This window comes from Loxodonta africana, chromosome 8 (assembly GCF_030014295.1).
Source record: "Loxodonta africana isolate mLoxAfr1 chromosome 8, mLoxAfr1.hap2, whole genome shotgun sequence".
Classification (NCBI taxonomy): Eukaryota; Metazoa; Chordata; class Mammalia; order Proboscidea; family Elephantidae; genus Loxodonta; species Loxodonta africana.
Genome location: NC_087349.1, coordinates 16,928,294 through 16,955,810, shown reverse-complemented (window position 1 = coordinate 16,955,810; position 27,517 = coordinate 16,928,294). Strand labels below are relative to the sequence as shown.

The 27,517-nt window shown below is 42.1% G+C and overlaps 1 protein-coding gene across 1 annotated transcript; it reads left to right on the top strand.

Annotated features, from left to right (window-relative positions):
• Nucleotides 1–2,290: 2,290 nt before the first annotated feature.
• On the top strand, nucleotides 2,291–3,361 carry LOC100674761 (cyclic AMP-dependent transcription factor ATF-1-like). Its single transcript, XM_023539961.2, has one exon. It carries the CDS (start codon nucleotides 2,414–2,416, stop codon nucleotides 3,344–3,346), a length of 933 nt encoding a protein of 310 aa, XP_023395729.2. The 5' UTR covers nucleotides 2,291–2,413; the 3' UTR covers nucleotides 3,347–3,361.
• Nucleotides 3,362–27,517: the final 24,156 nt, after the last annotated feature.

Sequence of the window (27,517 nt, the reverse complement as noted above, 5' to 3'; positions counted from 1 at the left end):
TCCCCTCGAGATCAGGACCCAGACAAGGACGCCCTTTATCATCACTCTTATTCAACATTGTGCTGGAGGTCCTAGCCAGGGCAATTAGGCTAGATAAAGAAATAAAGGGCATCCAGACTGGCAAGGAAGAAGTAAAAGTATCTCTATTTGCAGATGACATGATTTTATACACAGAAAACCCTAAGGAATCCTCAAGAAAACTGCAGAAACTAATACAAGAGCTCAGCAGAGTACTGGGATACAAAATAAATATGCAAAAATCATTTGGATTCCTCTACACCAACAAAAAGAACATCGAAGAGAAAATCACAAAATCAATACCATTTACAGTAACCCCCAAGAAGATAAAATAAAAGAAGAAGAAGAAGAAGATAAAATACTTAGGAATAAATCTTTCCAGAGATGTAAAAGACTTATACAAAGAAAACTACAAAACACTTCTGCAAGAAACCAAAAGAGACCTACATAAGTGGAAAAACGTACCTGGCTCATGGATAGAAAGATTTAACATTATAAAAATGTCTATTCTACTAAAAGCGATCTGTAGATTTAATGCAATTCTGATCCAAATTCCAACGTCATTCTTTAATGAGATGGAGAAACAAATCACCAACTTCATATGGAAGGGAAAGAGACCCCGGATAAGTAAAACACTACTGAAAAAGAAAAACAAAGTGGGAGGCCTCACTCCACCTGATTTTAGAACCTATTATACCGCCTTAGTAGTCTAAACAGCCTGGTACTGGTACAACAACAGATACGTAGACCAATGGAACAGAATTGAGAATCCAGCCATAAATCCATCCACATATGAAATCCATCCACATATGAGCAGTTGATATTTGACAACGGTCCCAAAACAGTTAAATGGGGGAAAAGACAGTCTTTTTAACAAATGGTGCTGGCATAACTGGGTATCCATCTGCAAAAAAATAAAACAAGATCCATACCTCACTCCATACTCAAAAATGAGCTCAAAATGGATCAAGGGCCTAAATATAAAATCTAAAATTATAAAGATCATGGAAGAAGAAATAGGGACAACATTAGGAGCCCTAATACATGGCATAAACAGTATACGAAACATTATTAACAATGCAGAAGAAAAACTAGCTAACTGGGAGCTCCTAAAAATCAAACACCTATGCTCATCCAAAGACTTCACCAAGAGAGCAAAAAGATTACCTACAGTCTGGGAAAAAGTTTTTAGCTATGACATTTCCAATCAGCGCCTGATCTCTAAAATCTACACAATACTGCAAAAACTCAACTACAAAAAGACAAATAACCCAATTAAAAAATGGGCAAAAGATATGAACAGACACTTCACTAAAGAAGACATTCAGGGAGCTAACAGATACATGAGGAAATGTCCATGATCATTAGCCATTATAAAAAAAAAAGAAATTTTTTTTTTTTTTTTTTTACAGAAGTGTTAATCAAAACTACAATGAGGTTCCATTTCCAATGAGGCTGGCATTAATTTGATTAACACAAAATAACATATGCTGGAGAGGCTGTGGAGAGATTGGAACACTTATACACTGCTGGTGGGAATGTAAAATAGTATAACCACTTTGGAAATCGATTTGGCGCTTCCTTAAAAAGCTAGAACTAGAACTACCATGTGATCCAGCAATCCCACTCCTTGGAATATATCCTAGAGAAATAAGAGCCTTTACATGAACAGATATATGCACACCCATGTTTATTGCAGCACTGTTTACAATAGCAAAAAGATGGAAGCAACCAAGGTGCCCATCAATGGATGAATGGATAAATAAATTATGGTATATTCACACAATGGAATACTACTCATCGATAAAGAACAGTGATGAATCTGTGAAACATTTCATAACTTGGAGGAATCTGGAAGGCATTATGCTGAGTGAAGCACCTGGTGGATTCAAACTGCCGACCCTTTATTAGCAGACATAGCACTTAACCACTATGCCACCAGGTTTTCCTGAGTGAAATTAGTCAGTTGCAAAAAGACAAATATTGTATAAGATCACTATTATAAGAACTGAAGACATAGTTTAAACAAAGAAAATATTCACTGATGGTTACGAGAGGGGGGAGGGAGAGAGGGTGGGAGATGGGTATTTACTGATTAGATAGTAGATAAGAATTACTTTAGGCACTCAGTTTTGCCCCTCTTGCCTCCCCCGCCCTCGGCTTGGTGTAGATAATGCCGCCACTGGGGGCCCTGGCTGCCGAGGAAACGGTAGCCTAGGACAGTTGGCTGTTAAGTGACATTGGCTCTCCCCGGCCCACCAGATCGCTGAACAACAGGCACTTCCCCCGCCGCGTGAGGGGGTGGAGAAAGGGGTAGTGAACTCGGATCCACCCTGGGAGGGGGGAGTGGAAGTTCACGCCCCAGACAGCGGCGAGGCGGCAGCCACAGTTGGTTATGGAAGATTCCCACAAGAGTAACACTTCAGAAACAGCACCTCAACCCAGTTCAACAGTTCAGGGAGCTCATATCTCTCATATTGCTCAACAGATGTCACTAAGAGGATCTGCACCAGTGACAATTGTACCTCTTCCTGGAGAGCAAGTACAGGTTAAGGGGGTCATCCAGACAGCTCAGTCTTCTGTAATTCACCCACCACACGTGCAAACGGCATCATCCTTATCAGAAAGTGAGGAGTCTCAGGATTCATCTGACAGCATAGGCTCCTCACAGAAAGCCCACGGGATCCTAGCACGGCGCCCATCTTACAGAAAAATTTTGAAAGACCTATCTTCTGAAGATACACGGAGCAGAAAAGGAGACGGAGAAAACCCAGGAGTTTCTACTGTTACTTCTATGTCTGTTCCAACTCCCATCTATCAGACTAGCACTGGACAGTACATTGCCATTGCCCCAAATGGGGCATTACAGCTGGCCAGTCCAGGCACAGATGGAGTACAGGGGCTTCAGACATTAACCATGACAAATTCAGGCAGTACTCAGCAAGGTACAATAATTCTCCAGTACGCACAGACCTCTGATGGACAGCAAATACTTGTGCCCAGCAATCAGGTGGTTGTACAGACTGCATCAGGAGATATGCAGACATACCAGATCCGTACCACACCTTCAGCTACTTCACTACCACAAACTGTGGTGATGACATCTCCTGTGACTCTTACATCTCAAACAACTAAGACCGATGACCCCCAGTTGAAAAGAGAAATAAGGTTAATGAAAAACAGAGAAGCTGCTCGAGAATGTCGCAGAAAGAAGAAAGAATATGTGAAATGCCTGGAAAATCGAGTTGCCGTTCTGGAAAATCAAAATAAAACTCTAATAGAAGAGTTAAAAACTTTGAAGGATCTTTATTCTCATAAAAGTGTTTGACTCTTAATAAAGAAAATATTTTTGTGGAAAAAAAGAAAAAAAAAAAGAGGCATTGAACTGCCAGATGGAGAGTGATACAAGGCGATATAGAAGGATACAAGTTAGGTTTTTACTTAGAAAAATAGGGGTAAATAATAAGGTAACCACAAAAAGGAACATTAATTCCATAACTCAAGAAAAAAGCCAAGAAAAATGTAACGACTCAACAAACACAAAGTTAAACATTATGAAAATGAGGATCTCACAAGCTACTAAGAAAAACGTCTCAGCACAAAAAAGCATGTGGAAAAATGAAATGGCCAACAACACACACGAAAAGGCATCAAAATGACAGCACTAAAAACTTATTTATCTATAATTACGCTGAATGTAAATGGACTAAATGCACCAATAAAGAGACAGAGAGTCACAGACTGGATAAAGAAACACGATCCATCTATATGCTACCTACAAGAGACACACCTTAGACTTAGAGACACAAACAAACTAAAACTCAAAGGATGGAAAAAAATATATCAAGCAAACAATAAGCAAAAAAGAAGAGGAGTAGCAATATTAATTTCTGACAAAATAGACTTTAGACTTAAATCCGCCACAAAGGACAAAGAAGGACACTATATAATGATAAAAGGGACAATTGATTGGGAAGACATAACCATATTAAATATTTACGCACCCAATGACAGGGCTGCAAGATACATAAATCAAATTTTAACAGAATTGAAAAGTGAGATAGACACCTCCACATTTATAGTAGGAGACTTCAACACACCACTTTCGGAGAAGGACAGGACATCCAGTAAGAAGCTCAATAGAGACACGGAAGACCTACTTACAACAATCAACCAACTTGACCTCATTGACTTATACAGAACTCTCCACCCAACTGCTGCAAAATATACTTTCTTTTCTAGTGCACATGGAACATTCTCTAGAATAGACCACATATTAGGTCATAAAACAAATCTTTGCAGAATCCAAAACATCGAAATATTACAAAACATCTTCTCAGACCACAAGGCAATGAAGCTAGAAATCAATAACAGAAAAACTAGGGAAAAGAAATCAAATACTTGGAAACTGAACAATACCCTCCTGAAAAAAGACTGGGTTATAGAAGACATCAAGGAGGGAATAAGGAAATTCTTAGAAAGTAACGAGAATGAAAATACTTCCTATCAAAACCTCTGGGACACAGCAAAAGCAGTGCTCAGAGGCCAATTTATATCGATAAATGCACACATACAGAAAGAAGAAAGAGCCAAAATCAGAGAACTGTCCTGACAACTTGAACAAACAGAAAGTGAGCAACAAAAGAACCCATCAGGCACCAGAAGAAAACAAATCATAAAAATTAGAGCTGAACTAAATGAATTAGAGAACAGAAAAACAATGGAAAGAATTAACAAAGCCAAAAGCTGGTTCTTTGAAAAAATTAACAAAATTGATAAACCATTGGCTAGACTGACTAAAGAAAAACAGGAAAGGAAACAAATAACCCGAATAAGAAATGAGAAGGACCACATCACAACAGAGCCAAATGAAATTAAAAGAATCATTTCAGATTACTACGTAAAATTGTACTCTAACAAATTTGAAAACCTAGAAGAAATGGATAAATTCTTGGAACAATACTACCTACCTAAACTAACACATTCAGAAGTAGAACAACTAAATAGACCCATAACAAAAAAAGAGATTGAAACGGTAATCAAAAAACTTCCAACAAAAAAAAGTCCTGGCCCAGATGGCTTCACTGCAGAGTTCTACCAAACCTTCAGAGAAGACTTAACACCATTACTATTGAAGGTATTTCAAAGCATAGAAAAAGACGGAATACTACCCAACTCATTCTATGAAGCCACCATCTCCCTGATACCAAAACCAGGTAAAAAAAGACATTACAAAAAAAGAAAATTTTAGATCTATATCCCTCATGAACATAGATGCAAAAATCCTCAACAAAATTCTAGCCAATAGAATCCAACAACACATCAAAAAAATAATTCACCCTGATCAAGTGGGATTTATACCAGGTATGCAAGGCTGGTTAAATATCAGAAAAAACATTAATGTAATCCATCACATAAATAAAACAAAAGATAAAAACCACATGATCTTATCAATAGATGCAGAAAAGGCATTTGACAAAGTTCAACACCCATTTATGATAAAAACTCTTACCAAAATAGGAATTGAAGGAAAATTCCTCAACATAATAAAGGGCATCTATGCAAAGCCAACAGCCAATATCACTCTAAATGGAGAGAACCTGAAAGCATTTCCCTTGAAAACGGGAACCAGACAAGGATGCCCTTTATCACCGCTCTTATTCAACATCGTACTTGAAGTCCTAGCCAGGGCAATTAGGCTAGACAAAGAAATAAAGGGTATCCAGATTGGTAAAGAGGAAGTAAAGCTATCACTATTTGCAGATGACATGATCGTATACATGGAAAACCCTAAGGAATCCTTCAGAAAACTACTGAAACTAATAGAAGAGTTTGGAAGAGTCTCAGGTTATAAAATAAACATACAAAAATCACTTGGATTCCTCTACATCAACAGAAAGAACACCGAAGAGGAAATCACCAAATCAATACCATTCACAGTACCCCCAAGAAGATAAAATACTTAGGAATAAATCTTACCAAGGATGTAAAAGACCTATACAAAGAAAACTATAAAACTCTGCTACAAGAAATTCAAAAGGACACACTTAAGTGGAAAAACATACCCTGCTCATGATAGTCTTTTTAACAAATGGTGCTGGCATAACTGGATATCCATTTGCAAAAGAATGAAACAGGACCCATACCTCACACCATGCACAAGAACTAACTCCAAGTGGATCAAAGACCTAAACATAAAGACTAAAACGATAAAGATCATGGAAGAAAAAATAGGATCAACCCTAGGAGCCCTAATACAGGGCATAAACAGAATACAAAACATTACCAAAAATGATGAAGAGAAACCAGATAACTGGGAGCTCCTAAAAATCAAACACCTATGCTCATCTAAAGACTTCACGAAAAGAGTAAAAAGACCACCTACAGACTGGGAAAGAATATTCAGCTATGACATCTCAGGCCAGCGCCTGATCTCTAAAATCTACATGATTCTGTCAAAACTCAACCACAAAAAGACAAACAACCCAATCAAGAAGTGGGCAAAGGATATGAACACACATTTCACTAAAGAAGATATTCAGGCAGCCAACAGATACATGAGAAAATGCTCCTGATCATTAGCCATTAGAGAAATGCAAATTAAAACCACGATGAGATTCCATCTAACACCAACTAGTCTGGCATTAATCCAAAAAACACAAAATAATAAATGTTGGAGAGGCTGCGGAGAGATTGGAACTCTCATACACTGCTGGTGGGATTGTAAAATGGTACAACCACTTTGGAAATCCATCTGGCATTATCTTAAACAGTTAGAAATAGAACTACCATACAACCCAGAAATCCCACTCCTCGGAATATACCCTAGAGATACAAGAGCCTTCACACAAACAGATATATGCACACCCATGTTTATTGCAGCTCTGTTTACAATAGCAAAAAGATGGAAGCAACCAAGATGTCCGTCAACGGATGAATGGGTAAATAAATTGTGGTATATTCACACAATGGAATACTACGCATCGATAAAGAACAGTGACGAATCTCTGAAACATTTCATAACATGGAGGAATCTGGAAGGCATTATGCTGAGCAAAATGAGTCAGTTGCAAAAGGACAAATATTGTATAAGACCACTATTATAAGATCTTGAGAAATAGAAAAAACGGAGAAGAACACATACTTTTGTGGTTACAAAGGGGGGAGGGAGGGAGGGAGGGAGAGGGCTTTTTATTGATCAATCTGTAGATAGGAACTGCTTTGGGTGAAGGGAAAGACAACACTCAATACAAGGAAGGTCAGCCTAATTGGAGTGGACTAAAAGCAAAGAGGTTTCCGGGATAAAATGAAATCTTCAAAGGTCAGCGGAGCAGGGGCTGGGATCTGGGGAACTTGGTTTGAGGGGACTTCTAAGTCAATGGGCAAAATAATTCTATTATGAAAACATTCTGCATCCCACTTTGAATTGTGGTGCCTGGGGTCCTAAATGCCAACAAGCGGCCATCTAAGATACATCAATTGGTCTCAACCCACCTGGAGCAAAGGCAAAGGAAGAACACCAAGGTCACACGACAACTAAGAACCCAAGAGACAGAAAGGGCCACATGAACCAGAGACCTACATTATCCTGAGACCAGAAGAACTAGTTGGTGCCCGGCCACAATCGATGTCTGCCCTGACAGGGAGCACAACAGACAACTCCTGAGGGAGCAGGAGACCAATGGGATACGGTCCCTAAATTCTCATGAAAAGACCATACCCAATGGTATGACTGCGACTAGAGGAATCCCAGAGACAATGCTTCCCAGAACTTCTGATGGCACAGGACAGGAACCATCCCCGAAGACAAATCATCAGGCATGAAAAGGACTGGTCAGTAGCGGGGAGAGAGATGCTGATGAAGAGTGAGCTAATTAAATCAGGTGGACACTGGAGAGTGTGTTGGCAACTCTTGACTGGAGAGGGGATGGGAAGATAGAGAGAGAGGGAAGATGGCAAAATTGGCACGAAACAAGAGACTGAAAGGGCTGACTCAATAGGGGGAGAGCAAGTGGGAGAAGGGAGTAAGATGTACGTAAACCTACATGTGACAGACTGATTGCAATGGTAAATGTTCACTTGAAGCTTAATAAAAATTAATTAAAAAAAAAAAAAAAAGAATTACTTTAGGTGAAGGGAAAGACAACACACAATACAGGCGAGGTCAGCACAATTGGACTAAACCAAAAGCAAAGAAGTTTCCTGAATAAACTGAATGCTTCAAAGGCCAGGGTAGCAGGGGCGGGGGTTTGGGGACCATGATTTCAGGGGACATCTAAGTCAATTGGCATAATAAAACCTATTAAGAAAACATTCTGTATCCCACTTTGAAGAGTGGTGTCTGGGGTCTTAAACGCCAGCAAGCAGCCATCTAAGATGCATCAATTGGTCTCAACCCACCTGGATCAAAGGAGAACGAAGAACACAAAGGACACAAGGTAATTACAAGCCCAAGAGACAGAAAGGGCCACATGAACCAGAGACTACATCAGCCTGAGACCAGAACTAGATGGGGCCCCACTACAACCCATGACTGCCCTGACAGGGAACAGAACAGAGAACCCCTGAGGGAGCAGGAGAGCAGTGAATGTAGACCCCAAATTCTCGTAAAAAGGCCAGACTTAATGGTCTGACTGAGACTAGAAGGACCCGGTGGTCATGGCCCCCAGACCTTCTGTTGGCCCAGGACAGGAACCATTCCCAAAGCCAACAACTCTTCAGACAGGGTTTGGACTGGACGATGTGTGGGAGAGGGATGCTGGTGAGGACCAAGCTTCTTGAGTCAGATGGACACTTGAGACTATGTTGGCATCTCCTGCCTGGAGGGGAGATGAAAGGGTAGAGGGGGTTAGAAGCTAGCAAAATGGGCGTGAAAAGAGAGAGTAGAGGGAGGGAGTGGGGTGTCTTATTAGGGGGAGTGCAATTGGGAGTGTGTAGCAAAGTGTATATAAGTTTTTGTGTGAGAGACTGACTTGATTTGTAAACTTTCACTTAAAGCACGATAAAAATTGAAAAAAAAAGATGACTGGAATCATAAATATCAGAGTGCACCACATGCTAGTAAAGCTAAGTGTTGTTTTGTGAAATTTTTATTTCAAATATGTACATGTGGCATGAGGTAAATATATTTCTTACTATGTGTTCCAGTCAAAAGTTTTCAAAAACCAGTCGTCCAGAGGAGTAAGTGAGCTTAAGGACTGTGGAGTTAAACAAACTTAGGTTTAAATCCCACCTCTCTAGCTTCGTGTCACCTAGCAGGTTACTCAGCATCTCCTAGTCTGTGTGCTTTTGAATAAAATGGAGATAATATAATATAATGTCTACCTCACGGGATATTGAAAGATGCTCAGTGGTCCACACTCTAGAAAAACTTATTATCAGAAGAAATACTCCCTTCATCTTGCTCAAACCTCCCTGCCAGGAAGCAGACCACAGACTAGGTCGTGGTCTGGGGCCAGGTTGAGAGCCGTGATGGCCTGTGTTCTGAGAAGGCGCCATCTTCCTGGCTGCCTCAGAGCTCTGGTAAGGAGCGGCTTCTCCACAGCTTCCTCCCTGTTGGTCACCCAGATAGCAATCATTTCCATGAGTTCTTGCCACTTAACCATCAAAAGGGTTGGGTGACTGAAAAGGACCATTTCAATTCAGTGGGGAGCATTATTTTGCTCTAATGGGACATATGGTATCCCAGTCAGCCTCCTTTCAACACCAGTGCCAGGGAAATAGATGGTTCCCAGCCACTATAATTCTTTCATGGTAGATTTAAAGAGGAAGATGATGAAGAAAAAGATGGCAGCTGATTAGTGGTTTGAAAGAATATACAATATGTCTCTATCCAAAATTTAAGATGATGAATCAACACCCAAAACTGAGAAAGAGCTTCATGCTGGGGCCTTTGATGATAAGACCTCCCTTCTCCTTGTTCCCACGTTCAGCCTTTGCATAGCAGGAAGGGTTTCTTCTTAGTCACCTCTTCTAATAAAAATTCTAACCCCGCCTCTCTCCCTTTCTATCCTCTCCCAAACCAGATGACAACTCTGTGTGCCCACCCAGGGCAGAGGTAACGAGGCGTGGGATAACAGACCACTAAATGTTTCCTGTTAAGACCACCCCAATACCTTTGAGCCAGGGAGGACCAGAATGCCCACTCAGCTGTGTGTGGCTAAGCTTGCCGAGCTGAATGTGGACCACAAGGTCCAACCTGTTCCTGTTGTTGTTGTTAGGTTCCATTGAGTCAGTTTTGACTCATGGCGACCTTATGTATAAGAATGAAACATTGTCTGGTCCTGCACCATCCTCACAATCATTGCTATTTTGAGCCCATTGTGGTAGCCACTGTGTCAGTCCACCTCGTTGAGGGCCTTCCTCTTTTCTGCTGACCCCTACCATGCATGATGTCCAGGCACTGGTCCCTCCTGATGACATGTCCAAAGTAAGTGAGACTAAGTCTCGCCATCCTTGCTTCTAAGGAACATTCTGATTGTACTTCCTCCAGGACAGATTTGTTCATTCTTTTGGCAGTCCGTGGTATACTCAACGTCTTTGCCGACACCGCAATTCAAATGTATCAGTTCTTTGGTCTTCCTTTTCCATTACCCAGCTTTTGCATGCATACAAATTGACTGAAAAGACCGTGGCTTGGGTCAGGCACACCTTAGTCATCAAAGTGACATCTTCACTTTTTAACACATTAAAGAGGTCTTTTGCAGCAGATTCGCCCAATGGAATACATTCTTTGACCCATCCCGTTGCTAAGGATGCCCATTAAGAATTCATGTCATGACCAGGTCCCAGGTCCCAGCTAGCTGCTTCCTTTGCTGTTCTTCCTGGACCCCAGTCTCTGCAAGAATAAAAGGGGAGGGATAAAGAAGAGATTCCCATGCCCCGGTCTCATGAGTAGAACTGGCTCTGGACGCAGGGAGAGTTTTTGCCCAGCCTAGCCCTTCAGTGGCAATTTCCTGTGACTCAGCCTTGGAGATTTCTCAGCTTTTCCAGGGAGAGACACCAAGGGGACTGGCGAAGGGGAGGTGACTGTGTTCTCTGAAGTTTGTCACCTTAATGACCTGATGAAAGGAGGTTGACAGAGATAGATCAGGATAATACCGTAGATTACTTCCTAGGTGGCAATTATCATTAACAGCCTTAATTAGTCTTTAATATACTGTACCTTCGCAGCCGGTGCCCTTGTTAGAAATGGAAATCAGGCCAGCAATGGAGAAGATGACCAGCGGGAATGCAGAAGTCCATCGCCCTCAGAGCAAAACAGAATGTTCTTCTGACCTTGAAATTCAAGTGCTCAAGTACAGAGTTTCGACTGAAGTTTCTGATCAAGACCGTATCTCTAGAACCTCTCTTTTCTGCTTCTGTTCTCTCTTTTAGAACTCTCTCACCTTTTACTTTGTCTGAGAATAATGCCATCTTACATGAGCATATCACTTTACATTTTTCCAGTGTGTGCACACTCTCACAGACACACTCACACACGTGCATACACACACATACACCATGATTGGCCTCCTGGTCACAGACTTGCTTTCCAATTCCAGGAGTCTCAAATAATTTCTAATTGTTTAGATGAGTGCCCTGCAGATCCGTACTCGTTTATCTGTTTTTCAGTGACATGAAATACAGGACTTGGGGCCCAAGCCAAGGTATGAGGAGCAGAGCTAAGATTTGTTTCTCAAGCCTTCCTCCGCCTTCACTCTTTCAGCAGTAACACTGCTCAGTTCTCCTGATTATATTTAGTGAGGGGCCTCCACTAATCGTTTCCTCTTTGGGGAAATTATAGTGGAAACATTCAAGGTTTCTGTCCCTATATTCATCCTTCATCAATCCTGCTCGGGAAGAGGAAACACTAAACTGATTGAGTTTTATCCTTGAACATTGATGGGCCTTGGCTCCTAGTGGGCACAGTCACTGTGCATTAAAGTGGGAGGCCCGTGTGGCCTACTTACCGAGTCTAATGGTGAGAAAGCATCAGACATACCCAAACTGAGGGAGATTCTACAAAATACTTGACCATACTCTTCGAAAGTGTCAAGTTCATAAAAAACACCCCAAAACTATCACAGACCAGAGGAGACTAAGGAGTTTTGACAAATAAATACGAGACCATGGATTGGACCCTGGAACAGAAAAATGACATTCATGGGAAAACAAGAGAAATCTGAATAAAGTCTGGAGTTTGGTTAATAGTACTGTACTGTTAATGTCCCCATTCTGACACTTGCACTACGGTGATGTGAAATGTTAACATTGGGGGAAGCTGGCTGAACTCTCTGTACTCTCTGGGCAAATTTTCTGTAAATCTAAAGTTATTCCAAAATAAAACATTGAGCTTTTTGAAAGACAGATCCAGCCTATATTACCCGAAGCAGCAGGTAACACGGTCACTCAGCCTTGGACAAGAGAGGAGCGTTCGTAATGAAGTCATGCTTACAGCACGTGCGTCTGAGCCCAGCCCGGTGGGTGATTGCTCAGGGAGAGAACTGCTGCAGTAGCGCACTCTCCAACACCACTACTGGGTGCAGACCTGCCAAGTCCTGAATTTTAGAACAACTCAGGATAAAGTTACAAACTTCCGTAACCATAGCATCTTAATAAATATTTTTGGAAATCCTGGTGGCATAGTGGTTAAGTGCTACGGCTGCTAACCAAAGGGTCGGCAGTTCAAATCTGCCAGGCGCTTCTTGGAAACTCTATGGGGCAGTTCTACTCTGTCCTATAGGGTCGCTATGAGTCGGGATCAACTCAACAGCACTGGGTTTGGTTTGGTTTTTATATGTACGTATACATACATATATATATACACACCGTATAATTGTTGTTAGTTGATATCATGTCGGCTCCAACTCAAGGCAACCGTACGTACAACAGAAGGAACCTTTGTCTAGTCTTGCTCCGTCTTCACAATCTTGGCTATGCTCAGGTTTGTCTTGCGGCCACTGCATACTTTGAATGCTTTCCAACCTAGGGGGCTCATTTTCCAGCAATATATTGGAAAATATTCTGTTGTGATCCACAGGGTCTTCACTGGCTAATTTATGGAAGTAGATCTCCAGGTTTTTATTCCTACTCTGTCTTAGTCTGGAAGCCCTGCTGAAACCTCTCCACCAGGGGTGACCCTGCTTGTATTTGAAATACTCGTGGCATAGCTTCTAGCATCATAGCAATACATAAGCCACCACAAACTGACGGACAGGTGGTGGATATATACACACACACACATACACGCACGAATGGCAGGAAAAGCTTTATTCTAAGATCTATGCAAACGTGATTTAGTCTAGCAAAAACAAATTATCATGTTGGTTTTTAATATGTTGATATTTGGCATTTAACCCACTAGAGTTGTATTTTTCTATTACAGTTATAAAAATAGTTTTTGAATAAAATTCTGATCACTTCCACAGGGATCTGGGGTCCCATAGAACAGCCTGAAAATCACTGGTGCAGTCGTTTTATTCCATAGGTGGTCACCAGCAAGGTGGGAGGAACAGATCCCTTGCCCTGCAGCTCAGGGCTCTCTGCGGCCCACGCAGGTCAACGGCCATGACTCCTACAGGGGGAGCAGACAGCTCTCTAAGGAAGTCATGGCAGCCTGCAGCGGGACTGAGTGGGGGACGGTGGGAGTGAAAGACTGCCTGCGAGAGCATGAAAGGAAGTCCCACTCTCCCCAGGAAGAGGCCCAGAGGTGTTTCCAGCTGGGCCCCCTACTCTGTTGACTGTTTAAGGACCGAGTTATCTGCTACTATATTATCTCGGTGAAGAGAAAGGGAAATGCATCAATGGCTGGGCTTTCAAGGGAAATTGGAGGTGTGGGAGGATGGCCCTGATGTTGTAACAGGATAAGAAGGCACAGGCAGCTCTGGGGGAAACCAAACTCCAAACTCTATAGAAAATTGAGTAATTCCCTGATAAATATTCCAGTTAATCCAAACGTACCCTCTGTAAGAGGGCATTCAGATCCACATCTGCCTAAGCTTCAATTGTTCTATTCCTCTCACTCCAACCCCCTCCTTGCAGACAAGACAGAAACACGTCAGAGCATCCCGCTATGAGAGCCAGTCAAATCTCCAGACAGACGGACTGACAAGGGAGTGGTCCTGAAGGGAGCTCATGGTTGCTGGAAAGTTGCTGGGCCTGGAGACCCCGGTGCAGGAGCTTCTGCTGCTTTTGAGCTGAGTGGTCTTGGTGAAGTAGTTTGTGGCCCCCACACATCCATGTCCTCATCTTTGGAGCAAGGTAGCTAATCACTGTCCAAGGTAACCTATCACTTCTCAGCTTAAAGCCCACCAGTGGCTTCCCATTCAACTAAAATAAAATCAAAACTCTGTACCTTGGCCAGCAGGTCCCCACAGGATCTGCCGCCTGCCTACCTTTTATACTGCATCCTCCCTCTGCTCATCTTCCAGCCTCATAGGTCTTCTCCACATCCCTACAACAGCACCTCCAGGTGCTCACCAGTTGGTCCAGGACAAGAACATTGTCCCCAGGTCTACCCACTGCTGCCCCTCCTCCCATTCAGGCCTCAGCTCAAGCATTACCTCCTCAAGAAACCTTCATGACCGTACCATGCAGGATTCAATTCTAGACACGCTTTACCCCTCCCCCATCTCACATTACCTTGCTTATTTGTTTATCGTCTGACTCCCCCCCAGAATATCAGCAACTTTCCTTTTGTGTTCACTGCTGTATCCCCAGTGCATGAAACAGTGCCTGGCTCATAGTAGGTGCTCAATAAATACGGAGTGATAAATAAATAATGAAATCTTTTCTATTTAAATTTAAATACATGTAAATTTTAATATTATACAATACCAAACCAAATATAAAAAATTTAAAGTATTTTCTTTTGAAGTTTAAATACATTTTCATTTTAATATATGTTGTCGTTAGGTGCTGTGGAGTCGGTTCTGACTCATAGGGACCCTATGTATAGCAGAACGAAACACTGCCTGATCCCACACCATCCTCATGATCATTGTTATGATACTTGAGCTTATTGTTGCAGCCACTGTGTCAGTCCATCTCCTTGAGGGTCTTCCTCTTTTTCGCTGACCCTCTCCTCTACCAAGCATGATGTCCTTCTCCAGGGACCAATCCTTCCTGATAACATGTCCAAAGTAAGTGAGATATAGTCTTGCCATCCTCACTTCTAAGGAACATTCTGCCTATACTTCTTCCAAGAAAGATTCATTTGTTCTTTTGGCAGTCCATGGTATATTCAATATTCTTCACCAACACCATAATTCGAAGGTATCAGTTCTTCGGTTTTCCTCATTCATTGCCCAGCTTTCCCATGCATATGAGGCAACGGAATACACCATATAATATATAACCCGGTGCCGTCGACTCAATTCCGACTCATAGCGACCCTATAAGACAGAGTGGAACTGCCCCATAGAGTTTCCAAGGAGCGCCTGGCAGATTCGAACTGCCCTATACTGATCTATAATGTATTACATAACAGAAAATATATTAAATTTTTAATTCAATTTTAAAATTATTTATACATTTATATAAATAAAAATATTTATGTAAATATAAACATAATATATAAACATTAAATAAATAAGGTAGCAATATACAATGTATAAATATTAAAAATACAAATAGAAAGGTAGACAGATCTAGAAGAATGAATAGATTCTTCCCTCACGTGATGCATCTCTGGACTCCGGTTTTTCCACATCAGAGACATTCCCTAGCTGCAGTTTAGAGCGTGTCAAGAAGCAGAGGCTTTGATGAGTATGCTCTTCGCTGAGAGTTTCTCAGGCAGAGTTTTTCTGCTTCATTTTCTCCTCCTAATGCATGGCAGCCAGCACCACAGTCTGCAGGCCATCCGAAGACATGCTCCTTTCCTCCCAGGGCTGTCACATCCATGCAGCTGGTTTATAAACCAGATGCTGATATTTTTCCTGTCCTTGGGTAAACTCCAACATTTGTGTCAGATGGCTTCTCTGTCTTAGGAATTCAGGACATAGGACAGTAAAAGCACAGCATAAGGCTAAAAGAGATTCAGTATGTCCTACATTGAATATGAGATCTCAGCATCAAAGACAGATGTCTGTCTGGTTCATCCCTCATAGACTACCAGGTACATCCTCACAGTCTTCCAGGTGCATCCTTATAGCCTGCCAGGTGCATCCTCGTGGTCTATCAGGTGCATCCTCATGGACTGCCAGGTGCATCCTTATAGTCTGCCAGGCACATCCTCATAGTCTACCTGGTTCATCCTCATGGTCTGCCAAGTGCAACCTCATAGTCTACCTGGTTCATCCTCATGGTCTGTCAGGTACATCCTCATAGACTGCCAGGCGCATCCTCATAGACTGCCAGGCGCATCCTCATAGACTGCCAGGTGCATCCTCGTAGTCTACCTGGTTCATCCTCACAGTCTGCCAGGTGCATCCTCACAGTCTACCTGGTTCATCCTCACAGACTGCCAGGGGCATTCTCATAGACTGCCGGGTGCATCCTCATAGTCTACCTGGTTCATCCTCACAGTCTGCCAGGTTCATCCTCATAGACTGTCAGGTGCCTCCTCATAGTCTGCCAGGTGCATCCTCATAGACTGCCAGGGGCATCCTCATAGACTGCCAGGTTCATCCTCATAGACTGCCAGGGGCATCCTCATAGACTGCCAGGGGCATCCTCATAGACTGCCAGGGGCATCCTCATAGACTGCCAGGGGCATCCTCATAGACTGCCAGGGGCATCCTCATAGACTGCCGGGTGCATCCTCATAGTCTACCTGGTTCATCCTCACAGTCTGCCAGGTGCCTCCTCATAGACTGCCGGGGGCATCCTCATAGACTGCAGGGGCATCCTCATAGGCTACCTCATGCACTCCTCATAAGCAAGCTCCACAGACAATCACTGATGAAAGAAATCAAAGATCTAAATAAATGGAGAGTTAGTCCTACATGTAGGAAGGCTTATTATTATTTTAATATCAATTCTTCCAAACTTGATCTGTAAATTCAACTTAATCCCAATCAAAATTCCAGCAAGTTATTTCATGAATGTCAACAACCTGATTCTAATGGTCATATGGAAAATTGAAAGACCCAGAATAGCTGGCACAATACTGAAGAAAAACAAATTTGGAGGACTAAGACTACCAGACTTCAAGACTTACTCAAAGGTCACAGTGATCAAGACAGTGTGGTACTGGGAAAGGAATAGAGAAAGAAATAAGTAGAACAGAATAATAATTAAAAAAAAAACCCAGTACCATCGAGTCGCTTCCAACTCATAGCGACCCTATATAGAGAGTACAAAAACAGGCCCACACAAATACAGCCCACTGGTCTTTGACAAAGGAGCAAAGGAAATTCAAAGAAGAAAGGATAATCTTTTCAACCAATGATGCTGGAACAGCTGAATTTTTAATTTTTAATTAATTTAAAGTTAAACAGCCACATACAGCTAGTGGCTAACAAATTGGACAGAAAAGCTCTAGAAAAACATTAAACTAAAAATAAAGAAAGGAAAAGGCAAGGGCTGATGAAGGAGACAACCACTGAAAGTTTCAGTAGGTTCTATGCCAAGTTCAGAAACTTTGAATGGGCAGAGCTTCAGCGGGCTGTAAGGAGGGGAGTTTCTACCCGAAGTAAAGGAAGAACCCAGGACCACCTCCAAATCAATCTTCTAGGTACCAAGAGAGAGGAGGTTAGAGATATATGTAAGGAGAGCCATACTTACAATAACCAGAACACTGGAAAGAAGAGCAGATGGACTGAGTAAAGAATGGTGTGTGGCTATGATGGAATATTGTGCAAAAATTAAAAGTAATCTCTTTAAATTTTATTTAATAACACAAGTGAAAAAGCAGAACGCTATATGCATCAGAATCAAAATTTGGAAGAGGGAAATCCATTGGGTATATATAGATATAAGAAAAAAGGTTATGAAATGAAATATACCAAAATATCAACAGGAATCATTTCTGGGTGGTTAAATTATAAATGTTTTTACTTCCTTTTTTTATGCTTTTTGTATCTCTCCAAATTGCCTATAATGGTCATGCATAATTTTATATCAAAAAAAGCCTTTTTCAAGGGATGCCTTAAAGGGTATTTAACAATGTGGAGGATGAACTTTACTGATTAGCAAAAAAGGGAGGATTTGGCATTATACCTGTCAATTCCACCATAGCTATCTAGAAGGCCAGATTACCCACTAAGCGAAGTATACACCTGCTTACTTATGAACCTGTAGTGAACATTTTTACCTGTTTTTTGCCACATCAAAGCTATGAAATTGTTCACTAGTGATCGTATACCTCGCTTACTGGCTAATCCACCTCTGACTATAGAAATAATGCCTACAAAAAAGATTCCTGGTGATGTACTGCTTCAGCCGCTTTTGGAAAATGAAGACGTCATCTTGAAGACTAAGGTGCACCAGACCCAAGCCATGATGTTTTCAATTGCCTCATATGCACGTGAAAACTGGACAATGCATAAGGAAGATTGAAGAAGAATTGACAACTTTGAATTATGGTGTGGGTGAAGAATATTGAATATACCATGGACTGCCAGAAGAACGAATATATCTGTCTTGGAAGAAGTATAGCCAGAATGCTCCTTAGGGCAAGGATGGCAAGACTGCGTCTCACATACTTTGGACATACTATCAGGAGGAACCAGTCCCTGGAGAAGGACATCATGCTTGGTAAAGAAGAGGGTCAGTGAAAAAGAGGAAGACTGTCAACAAGATGGATTGACATAGTGGCTGCAACAATGGGCTCAAGCATAGCAACAATTGTGAGGATGGCACAGGATCAGACAGTGTTTTGTTCTGTTGTACACAGGGTCACTATGAGTCAGAACTGACTCCACGGCACCTAACAACAACAGAAAAAAGATTGGAAGGGTTGTAATACTCGGGTGACCTTATGCATTTTTCTACTATATTACTTTGCTATAGTCATCTTTTCGGCAATTATATGTGTATTATTTTCTAAAAATAGGGAAAGTACTTTAAAAACTGGGAAAAACTTAATCCATATGGATGAGACTCCAACCCCGAACATTTTCACAGGCATCTTACACGCCTTTCCCCCAGTCCTGGGTAGGCTTTAGTGATGTCCCCTCCCAAGTCCTCTTGGGGATGCAGTGGACGAATTCCACCCCAGTGACCTCGGGCCTCATGGCACACCCACTGCCCCAGCGGATGGCTACTCACTCACTCTTTGGGGCTGATCCTTTCTCCTCCTTCCCCCTCCTACTCCATTACCACAGCCATTCATTGAAGGAAATCAATAACTATGAAAAACAATTGATTTTCTTCTCCCCGCCACCCCTCCTTTCTCTGAATGATTCTGTCTAACATGTATAATGGGAATCAAACCAGAAAGGAAGTCTGTGGCTTCCCTGTTGGACATTGTGAGCCTTCTCCCTCTCAGCCCCATCCCTCCGCACTCTGCAATTTCAGGATGTTATTGCCCCTTCCGGCTCCCAGCATCTCATGTTGGTCTCCTCCTGTCTGCTTCCCCTCCTGTTAAGACTCCAGCACCAGCACTCAGAGACCAGAGCCAAGGTCCAGGCTACAGCTGCAGCAGCCTGTCTCCAGAGCAAAGGAAATGATAGCTGCTGGTTTACCAGCCTCAGTGGGACAGCCAGGACCATCAGCTTAAGAAAGGATAATTTTCAACATAGATTCAGATCTCAGAGAAGAAGCTTCTCACTCCCTTCATCTCAAAAGAGAGCAGCTCAGAGCTTTAAGTGACCCTGAATCTAGTGGAAACCTCTGCATAGTGCTTCATTCTGGAGCAGAATTCCATACAGGAGATACAGCTTTGGCTGTTACAGGTCTAAGGTTTGCTATGTTGACCCCAGAGGTCCATCACTCATAGTAATTTGCAATTTTATTAGCATGGATAAGAATTGTTTGTGCTATATGGTCGATATTTTTTTTTTTTTTTTTATGAAATAGAATCCTCACCTTCCATGTAAGAGACCCAGGTTTGATTCTCAGCCAGTGCACCTCGTACACAGCCACCATCCATCTGTCAGTGGGGGCTTGCATGATGCCATGATGCAGAGCTTCCAGACTAGGAAGAAAACAAATCAACCAATAAAAACCCTATGAATCACAATGACCCAATCTGCAAACAATCATCAGGATGGTGCTACAACAGGCAGAGTTTCAGTTCATGTGCATGAGGTCCCCATGAGTCAAGGGCCAGCTTGACCTCAGCTAACAACAACAACTACAAAATACTAGTTTGGAAGGGTAGCCAAGGCACCAAAATGTGAAGGTTATTAGCCCAACGTTCCCATAAAGGGTCTGATGTCAGACTTACAGAGGAACATTTGCCAGGTTTGGAACAGAAGCTGATCTGGATTTATAAGAATGTCACAATTTCCTGATACAGTGATCTCTTCAACAAAGTACCAGTCGCTAGCCTCCCACCAATTTGGAAAATATGCACACACATACATACACGTGCACACGTGTGCACACACGCAGTTTACTCATACCCTTAGATGCTACCCCTTGCCCTTAAAGCCCTCTATTCAGTCCACATCATATTCTGTGGAATGAATTCCCTGGGTCCTAATTGCCATGCTCCCAGACCACCAAAATGAGAAGCTTCTAGATGACACTGCCTCTGATGGACATTAGTCATTGTGGCCAGATGGCCCCACCTTCACCCCACTAACTTTCCTCTCTTTCCCTTCTTCCCATCTGCCTCAATCCATCCCCACACCTTCCTTCCTAAACTTCCCTATCATACCTTGTGCCAGCCTGTAACACTGGTGAGCACTAACTACATCTCAGGTAGGGAGGACATGCCACTCTAGGTCCAAGACACACTCTACTTATCCCAGGAGTAGCCCCTATTGGCATTCAAGAGAACAAACCCTCACATTCTGCATGAAAAACATGCATCCCACCCCTCTTTGAATGGAGCAAACAATTCTTTGTCTGTGTGTGTACTTATGACTAAAATCCTTAATGCTTGGCTTACCAGCCAAGGAGAAAGTGAGAGGAGACTGAACAGATGGAATACAAGTTGTACCCAGGTGTATGGAGGAGGGTTGAGTCAGGAAATCCGAAGAGGAAGAACATTTGGGGAGAAGCAGGAAGAGACCAGTCAGAGACATTTAGTGAGATTCGTTTCAGGGCATCAAGTGAAAGTTTGTCAGCCCCCTGGCTGATGATAGAAATTCCATCGTTACAAAGTCATTTTTGTAACCCAAGGTTTAAATGTGTTAAAACACAAATGTCTTGGTAACATTAAAAAGAGACTGGTATTTTATGCAGCTATGGAAGTGCTTCCGCTTCCTAATGGCTGGTTTTTCTATAGAACAAGAGAGTGTGGGCACCTGGTGCAAGGAGAGGGGCTGGTAAGCAAGATGGCGGAATGGGAGCTTACCGGTGAGAAAAGTAGCCAAGAACTCAACGTGCACTACCCACTATTCCTCTAGGGTCAATCTCAGTCTCTTCTGCTTTGTCTTGCTTTGAATTCCCCTTTTTCCTCTTCGTCTCTCATGATTCCTTTCCCAATTGACTAGGCCCCATTCCAGACAACATGGCTGTCTCCCAATGTGTCTACCTCATAAATCAACCTGGGCCTGTATCTCAAAGATGTCTTAGGACAATTTTCAAGTAAACATGTTTTTAACAGTCTCCAATTAATCACCTTTTTTTTTTTCTTTCTTACCTCCTTCCTTTCTCCTTTACCTTCCTTTTTTCTCCTATTCTCCCTTTATCCCTCCCTCCACTCCTCTTTCCTTCAACAGTTACTCAAAAACTATTTATGTGCTAGACACTGTAGGTATAAAAAAAGTAGGTATACAAACAAATAATACACAAACTATGCCACCTTTCTCCTTTTATTCAAAATACACTTCAGAAGCTAAGCCCAAGCTTAGAGAGTAGCAAAAACATGAGTTTTAATTCTGGTTCTTTCCTTGACCCCTTGTCTTCCTCCCCTCGGTGGACTGCAGGCAATTAACTGAGCTTCGATGCCTCAGTTTCTCTACTGATAAACCAGGGGCGATAATGGAATACAAAATTCTTAAGTTTTCCCCTCACAACCTTGAAAAGAAGCATATTAAGTCGTTTGTGTATAGAGCAATGATTTGTATCCCTCTAGGAACTCATAGAAAGCCAAGCGGCGTTATTAAACACACCAGCGAAAGATATTTCAATATTCAGAGAGCATCTTCCTATTTTGTATATTAATGCTTTGGTAAATCTACCCTAGAGATTGTATTATAATAATATCTCATTTTAAAGTTAACTGAATTCACTATTCTAGCTTAACCTAATAGAATGTTTAGGTATACATGTGATTTTTGTTTTCACTAACTTAGAATTTGAAAAACAGCTTTCAATAAGGACACTTGGTTTTTGTTGTTACTGTTTTTTTTCTAGAGTTCCCATTGTTTAATAGTTACTGTATCATTCAAAGCATGAGTTATACCAAGGTCTTATAGATTTTTTTTTGAGTGGCAGCATGTTGTCCTGGAAAAAGCATTGTAATGGAAGTCCTAAGACCTGGATTCTAGGGCCATCACTGCCATTCATTCACTCTGTGTCTCTTTTGAATGCTGGCAACAGAGACCAACTCTAAATGATCTTTTTATTTTTCAGGAAGAATTTGATGGGAGGACACTGAGGTATCTCATGAGACTGAAGAAAGAGCTGAACAACCAAGATGCATGAAGAGAAGGTATGAGAGTGTCTCCAGGCGCTCAGCATGTGGAGAAAGTGGACTTCCACCCAGCTGCACTGGCCTTCATGGACTAAGAAGTCCCTGGGTGGTGCAAATGGGTAAATGCTAATTGAAAATGCTTGACTGCTAATTGAAAAGTTGGAGGTTTGAGCCCACCCAGAGGTAACTCTGAAGAAAGGCCTGGTTATTGACTTCTGAAAAATCAGCCATTGAAAACCTTATGGCACATAGTTCTATTCTGACACAAAAATGGGGTCACCATGAGTTGGAATCAACTCGGCAACAATTGGTTTAAGCTTAGCCTGAGACAGGGAGAGAGAGCTAGCTGTCTCTAAGGTCTAGTTCAGGAGGAACATCAAGGGTAGGATGACAGCCACATGTGACCCTGGAGACCTATCCCTCTACCATAGCCATTTCCAGAGAAGAGGGACATCAATAGGGCCGGGGAACCACTCCAAGACCATCTGCTGTGTCTCTGGGCAAGTTACCAAATCCCTGGGCCTCCATTCCTTCCTCTGTAAAAGTCAGAAGTAAAGCTAGGTTATTTCTAAGATCCCTTCTAGCTCCTTAATCCTTCTTGATTCAAATATCCTATGATTAATGGTGGTAGTTCCTAGTTTGTCTTGAAAGTAGTAACGGGGATCTTTCAATATTTCTTACTTTCAACATTTCCAAAAATGCAATGCAAATTGTTTGTTGGAGATAAGCTTATCCAGGCACACTAAAACATCATGTTTGAATTTATGACCTAGAATTGCATTAACATAGTGGAATAGCAATTGTCCTAACAGTGCTCAGAAGCTCTGACTGGCAGTTGATTTTGATTAATATAAAATGGGAAAATAATTATTATTTAATCAATGTAACTTGATTGAAATAATGTCTTATAAGAGTCCTTAGGATGAAAAGCTTTGGCACCCTTAATCCAAGTTGTAAGCGGAAGTTGGAATACTTTGTCTCCTCTACACCTACAATCACCTACCAGAGAACTTTGAAAAATAAGGAATGTGTGGCTGCCTTTTCTCAGCACCCAGAAGAAGAGCCCATGTACGTTTAGCCATCCAATGTCAACATTCAAAGTGAGCAGTAAGAAGAACTTCAACAGGAAGCCTTCGGAAGAAGAACTTCAAGCTCTATCTCAGAGAAGTCATCATAAGTGCACTTGCCCTCTCTTAAGGAACTCAGAAGGAAAACTTGAAACCTAATAGACTTGTGCCTACTTTTTCTCATGCATGGACATTAACAATTGAAACAGGTTAAAATGAGAGGTGACCATAATATATTCTTGTGTCTTGAATGTTCTGGGTGAATTTTGGCCTAGAAAATTATACCTTCATTTGATCAACTAAGCAACAGAAAAGAAGCTGATCTCAGTATAGCACCAAGTTGGGAGTCAGGAGAAACTAGGTTTAGGTCCATGGATCAATTGCTTCTTCTTCCAAGCTTCAGCTTCCTCTTCTGTAGAATGAGGAGCTGGACAGAAGGCTCTCTGACATTCTTCCTAGCTCTAAGTTTCTGTACACCTAAAACAACTTAAGCTCCCTCTATATGTCACAATCAACACGCGTGGAAGCAGCAGTCAAGAAACCAAATGATGTATTATTGCATTGGGCAAATCTGCTGCAACAAGATCTCTTTAAAGTGTTCAAAAGCAAAGATGTCACCTTGAAGACTAAGGTACACCTGACCCAAGCCATGATGTTTTCAATCACCTTATACGCATGTGAAAGTTGGACAATGCATAAAGAAGACCAAAGGAGAATTGATGCCTTTGAATTATGGTGTTGGCAAAGAATATTGGATATACTATGGACTGCCAAAAGAATAAACGAATCTGTCTTGGAACAAGTACAGCCAGGATCTCCTTAGAAGCAAGGATGACAAGACTTCATCTGACATACTTTAGACCTGTTATCAGGAGGGGTCAGTCCCCGGAGAAAGACATCATGCTTGGTAAAGTAGAGGGTCAATGAAAAAGAGGAAGATCCTCAACGAGGTAGATTTGACATAGTGACTGCAACAATGGGCTCAGGCATAATGATTATGAGGATGGTGCAGGATTCGGCAGTGTTTCATTCTGTTATACATAGAGTTGCTGTGAGTCAGAACCGACTTAACAGCACCTAACAACAACACGTGCCATGTACTCCTCTAGGCCATTGACATGCCTTATGTCCATTAGTCCTTAACACTGTTATAACAGAAATACCATAAGTGGTTGGCCTTAATAAACAGAAATTTATTTTTCTCACAGTTTAGGAGGCTAGAAATCTGAATTCAGGGCACTGGTTCTAGGGTAAGTCTTTCTCTCTATCTGCTCTGGGGGAAAAGCCTTGACTGAGCTTCTCTAGCCAGCCTTCTTGGCGCTCCTGGGCTTGTACACTGGTCTGCCTCCATGTTTTCAGACAGTGTCTTCCCCTCGTATCAGCTTTCTTCTGTGCCAATCTGCTCTTTGATATCTCAAGAGTGATTGATGTAAGACACACCCTACACCGAAATGGCTTCATTAACATAACAAAGAAAACCCTATTCCCAAATGGGATTACATTCACAGGGTTAGAATTCTAACACGTATTTGCTGGGGACACAATTCAATCTACCATCAACAACATAGAGTTCTCACCCCAGTTTTATAAATGAGGACACTGATACAGAAGAGAGAGGTCAAGCTAGGGGAAAACAGAGTCAGAGGTCTGCACCCAGAACTGCATTCCCAGCCTCACCTGCTGGGCACTGGACGCTTCAACAGGCCCTCTTCTCCAATTTCTTCAACACAACCTGAGCAGATGCTTGCATGTGCAGATCTTTCCCCCTGACAGCACCCCTAATCACCTAAGTTACTTGTCTCTAAGTTGCCATCTACTTGTCTTCACGTTTCTAGAACTGAAGAGGTGACGGCAAGGCAGGATTCCAGGCAATCTCCCCAGGGCCTCTCTGAACAAGGAGGTAAACTTCTTTTACGAAAGCCTTGAAGAAGTCCCTAGGGCAGAGTGTAGGGTCTGTCTGGATGGTGTTGCCCTGAGAGATAGGAAACTACAGAACTCAAAGATAGCCAGTGCCTCAGAGAAGATAATTGTCTGACGAATGAAGGGGTTGGCAAACAGAACCCAGGCCAAAAGGTTAGAGATATTAGAATTTGCTCACCTAAAGATAATGAAAGCTAATAAATATTGGGAGAAATTTCTCCATTGAACTCACATTTTTGCGTGTCTTGCTAGCAAGGTACTGATGGCCCTTTGTTCCAGACTACTTTTTCAAGAATGTTTGTATAGCAAACAGCCTTGGATGACAGAGATATTGTCTCACTCCTGAGCAGAGGGCATGCAAGTTTACTGCCCAATATAAAAGATATGGGTTTCCTAAGCTCAGGATTCCTCTCCTATAATGCAATTCACTGCGTGTACAGGTGTCATCTGGCCATTTTCATGAAACCCTATGGGAATTTGGGTTCAGGGAGCCAACACAAATATGCTAGCAGTCTGGTTAGTGCTTTTGCTGTGAGTAATCAAGGCTTTTGTGTCTGATCCAGGAGTCTCATGTCTTCTAGCAACCTGAAACTAAGTTCTTAGGTTGCAACTAGGGTAAAACCTCAGACCTTACACTATTTTTGACGTTGATAGGCTGAAGAACAAATCTTCAATAAAAAGAGTGGTGTGTCTTCAAAGACAGCCCAACAGACTTTATTTCCTCCTTCTGGAGAACCCAAGGGAATATTTTCTTAAACTGTAGGAAAGGAGATATGGATCAGGCTAATACTTGTATGGATTGCCTGATCCATACAATCCCAGAAGATTTAAAGGCTAGTAGATACCTACCCATGTGATACAGGCCATGTCTAGATATACCTGAAGGCAAAGGTAGACATTAGCGTGGCCTTTGTAATACTCAATAATGACCTAAAAAGCAACTTTGTCTGTGCAAAGACCCTCAGCCTAGTCCTTTTTCCGTTTTAAATATCCACAACACGTGAAGCACTCTCCAGTGAACTAGCTCAGAGTTGGTCAGAGTTGGTGCAAAGTCTCCATGATTCCCACGACCCGGCCCTTTAGGCCTGTCTGGGGAAGCTGCTGGCAAGATCAGAGGATTGCCAGGGTTAGGGGTAGATGGTGCCAATTTCCAGGAACCAAATCTTTTCTGGATCTTATCCTCTTCATTTTACCATCCCTACCTACTATCCTCTCTTCTGCCCTCCCCCAAATCTCCTCCACAGGCCTGGCTTGAGGGATGACTAGATAAGGGATTTGAGCAGCTCCCAAGGGTTCATTGCTTCCCAGATGTAGATAATGAAGGAGACGGTAATGATAGGATGGAATGCTGAGTGCCACAGAAGAAGGTCTGATCTGCTCACTTCCTTTCTAAACACAGATTTCCAGTGACCACAGAGCAGTACTTCAAACTTATTCCCATTCTTTCTGATAAAGAATTAAAAGCATTTCAATGAAATCACCTACACACACCCATCCATTAGCAATGCCTTATCTTTGTACAGGAATTTTCAACTTTCAAAGCACTGTCATTCTCATTTCATTCCCACAAAATCTTACTCTCAGGTCCAATATTATTAAATCTATTTTATGGGTGAAGAAGTTGAAGCCAATAGAGTTTAATAGTGTTGCCTAGGGTCACAGAATGTTGTTTTGTGGCCGAGCTGGAATTGGGCGCTGCTGTCACACTCCAGGCCCATGACTCTTTCTGCCATACAATTCAGGAGAGGTGAGATGTTTCCATTTTACAGAAAGGCCTACCAAGGCTCAAGGATCAAGTGACTTGTCCAAGGCCACATATCATGTGAGGTGTAGTGGAACC

Coding starts and splice junctions, on each gene's coding strand:
- LOC100674761 (XM_023539961.2), top strand. CDS start 2,414: ATGGAAGATTCCCACAAGAGTAACACTTCAGAAACAGCACCTCAACCC.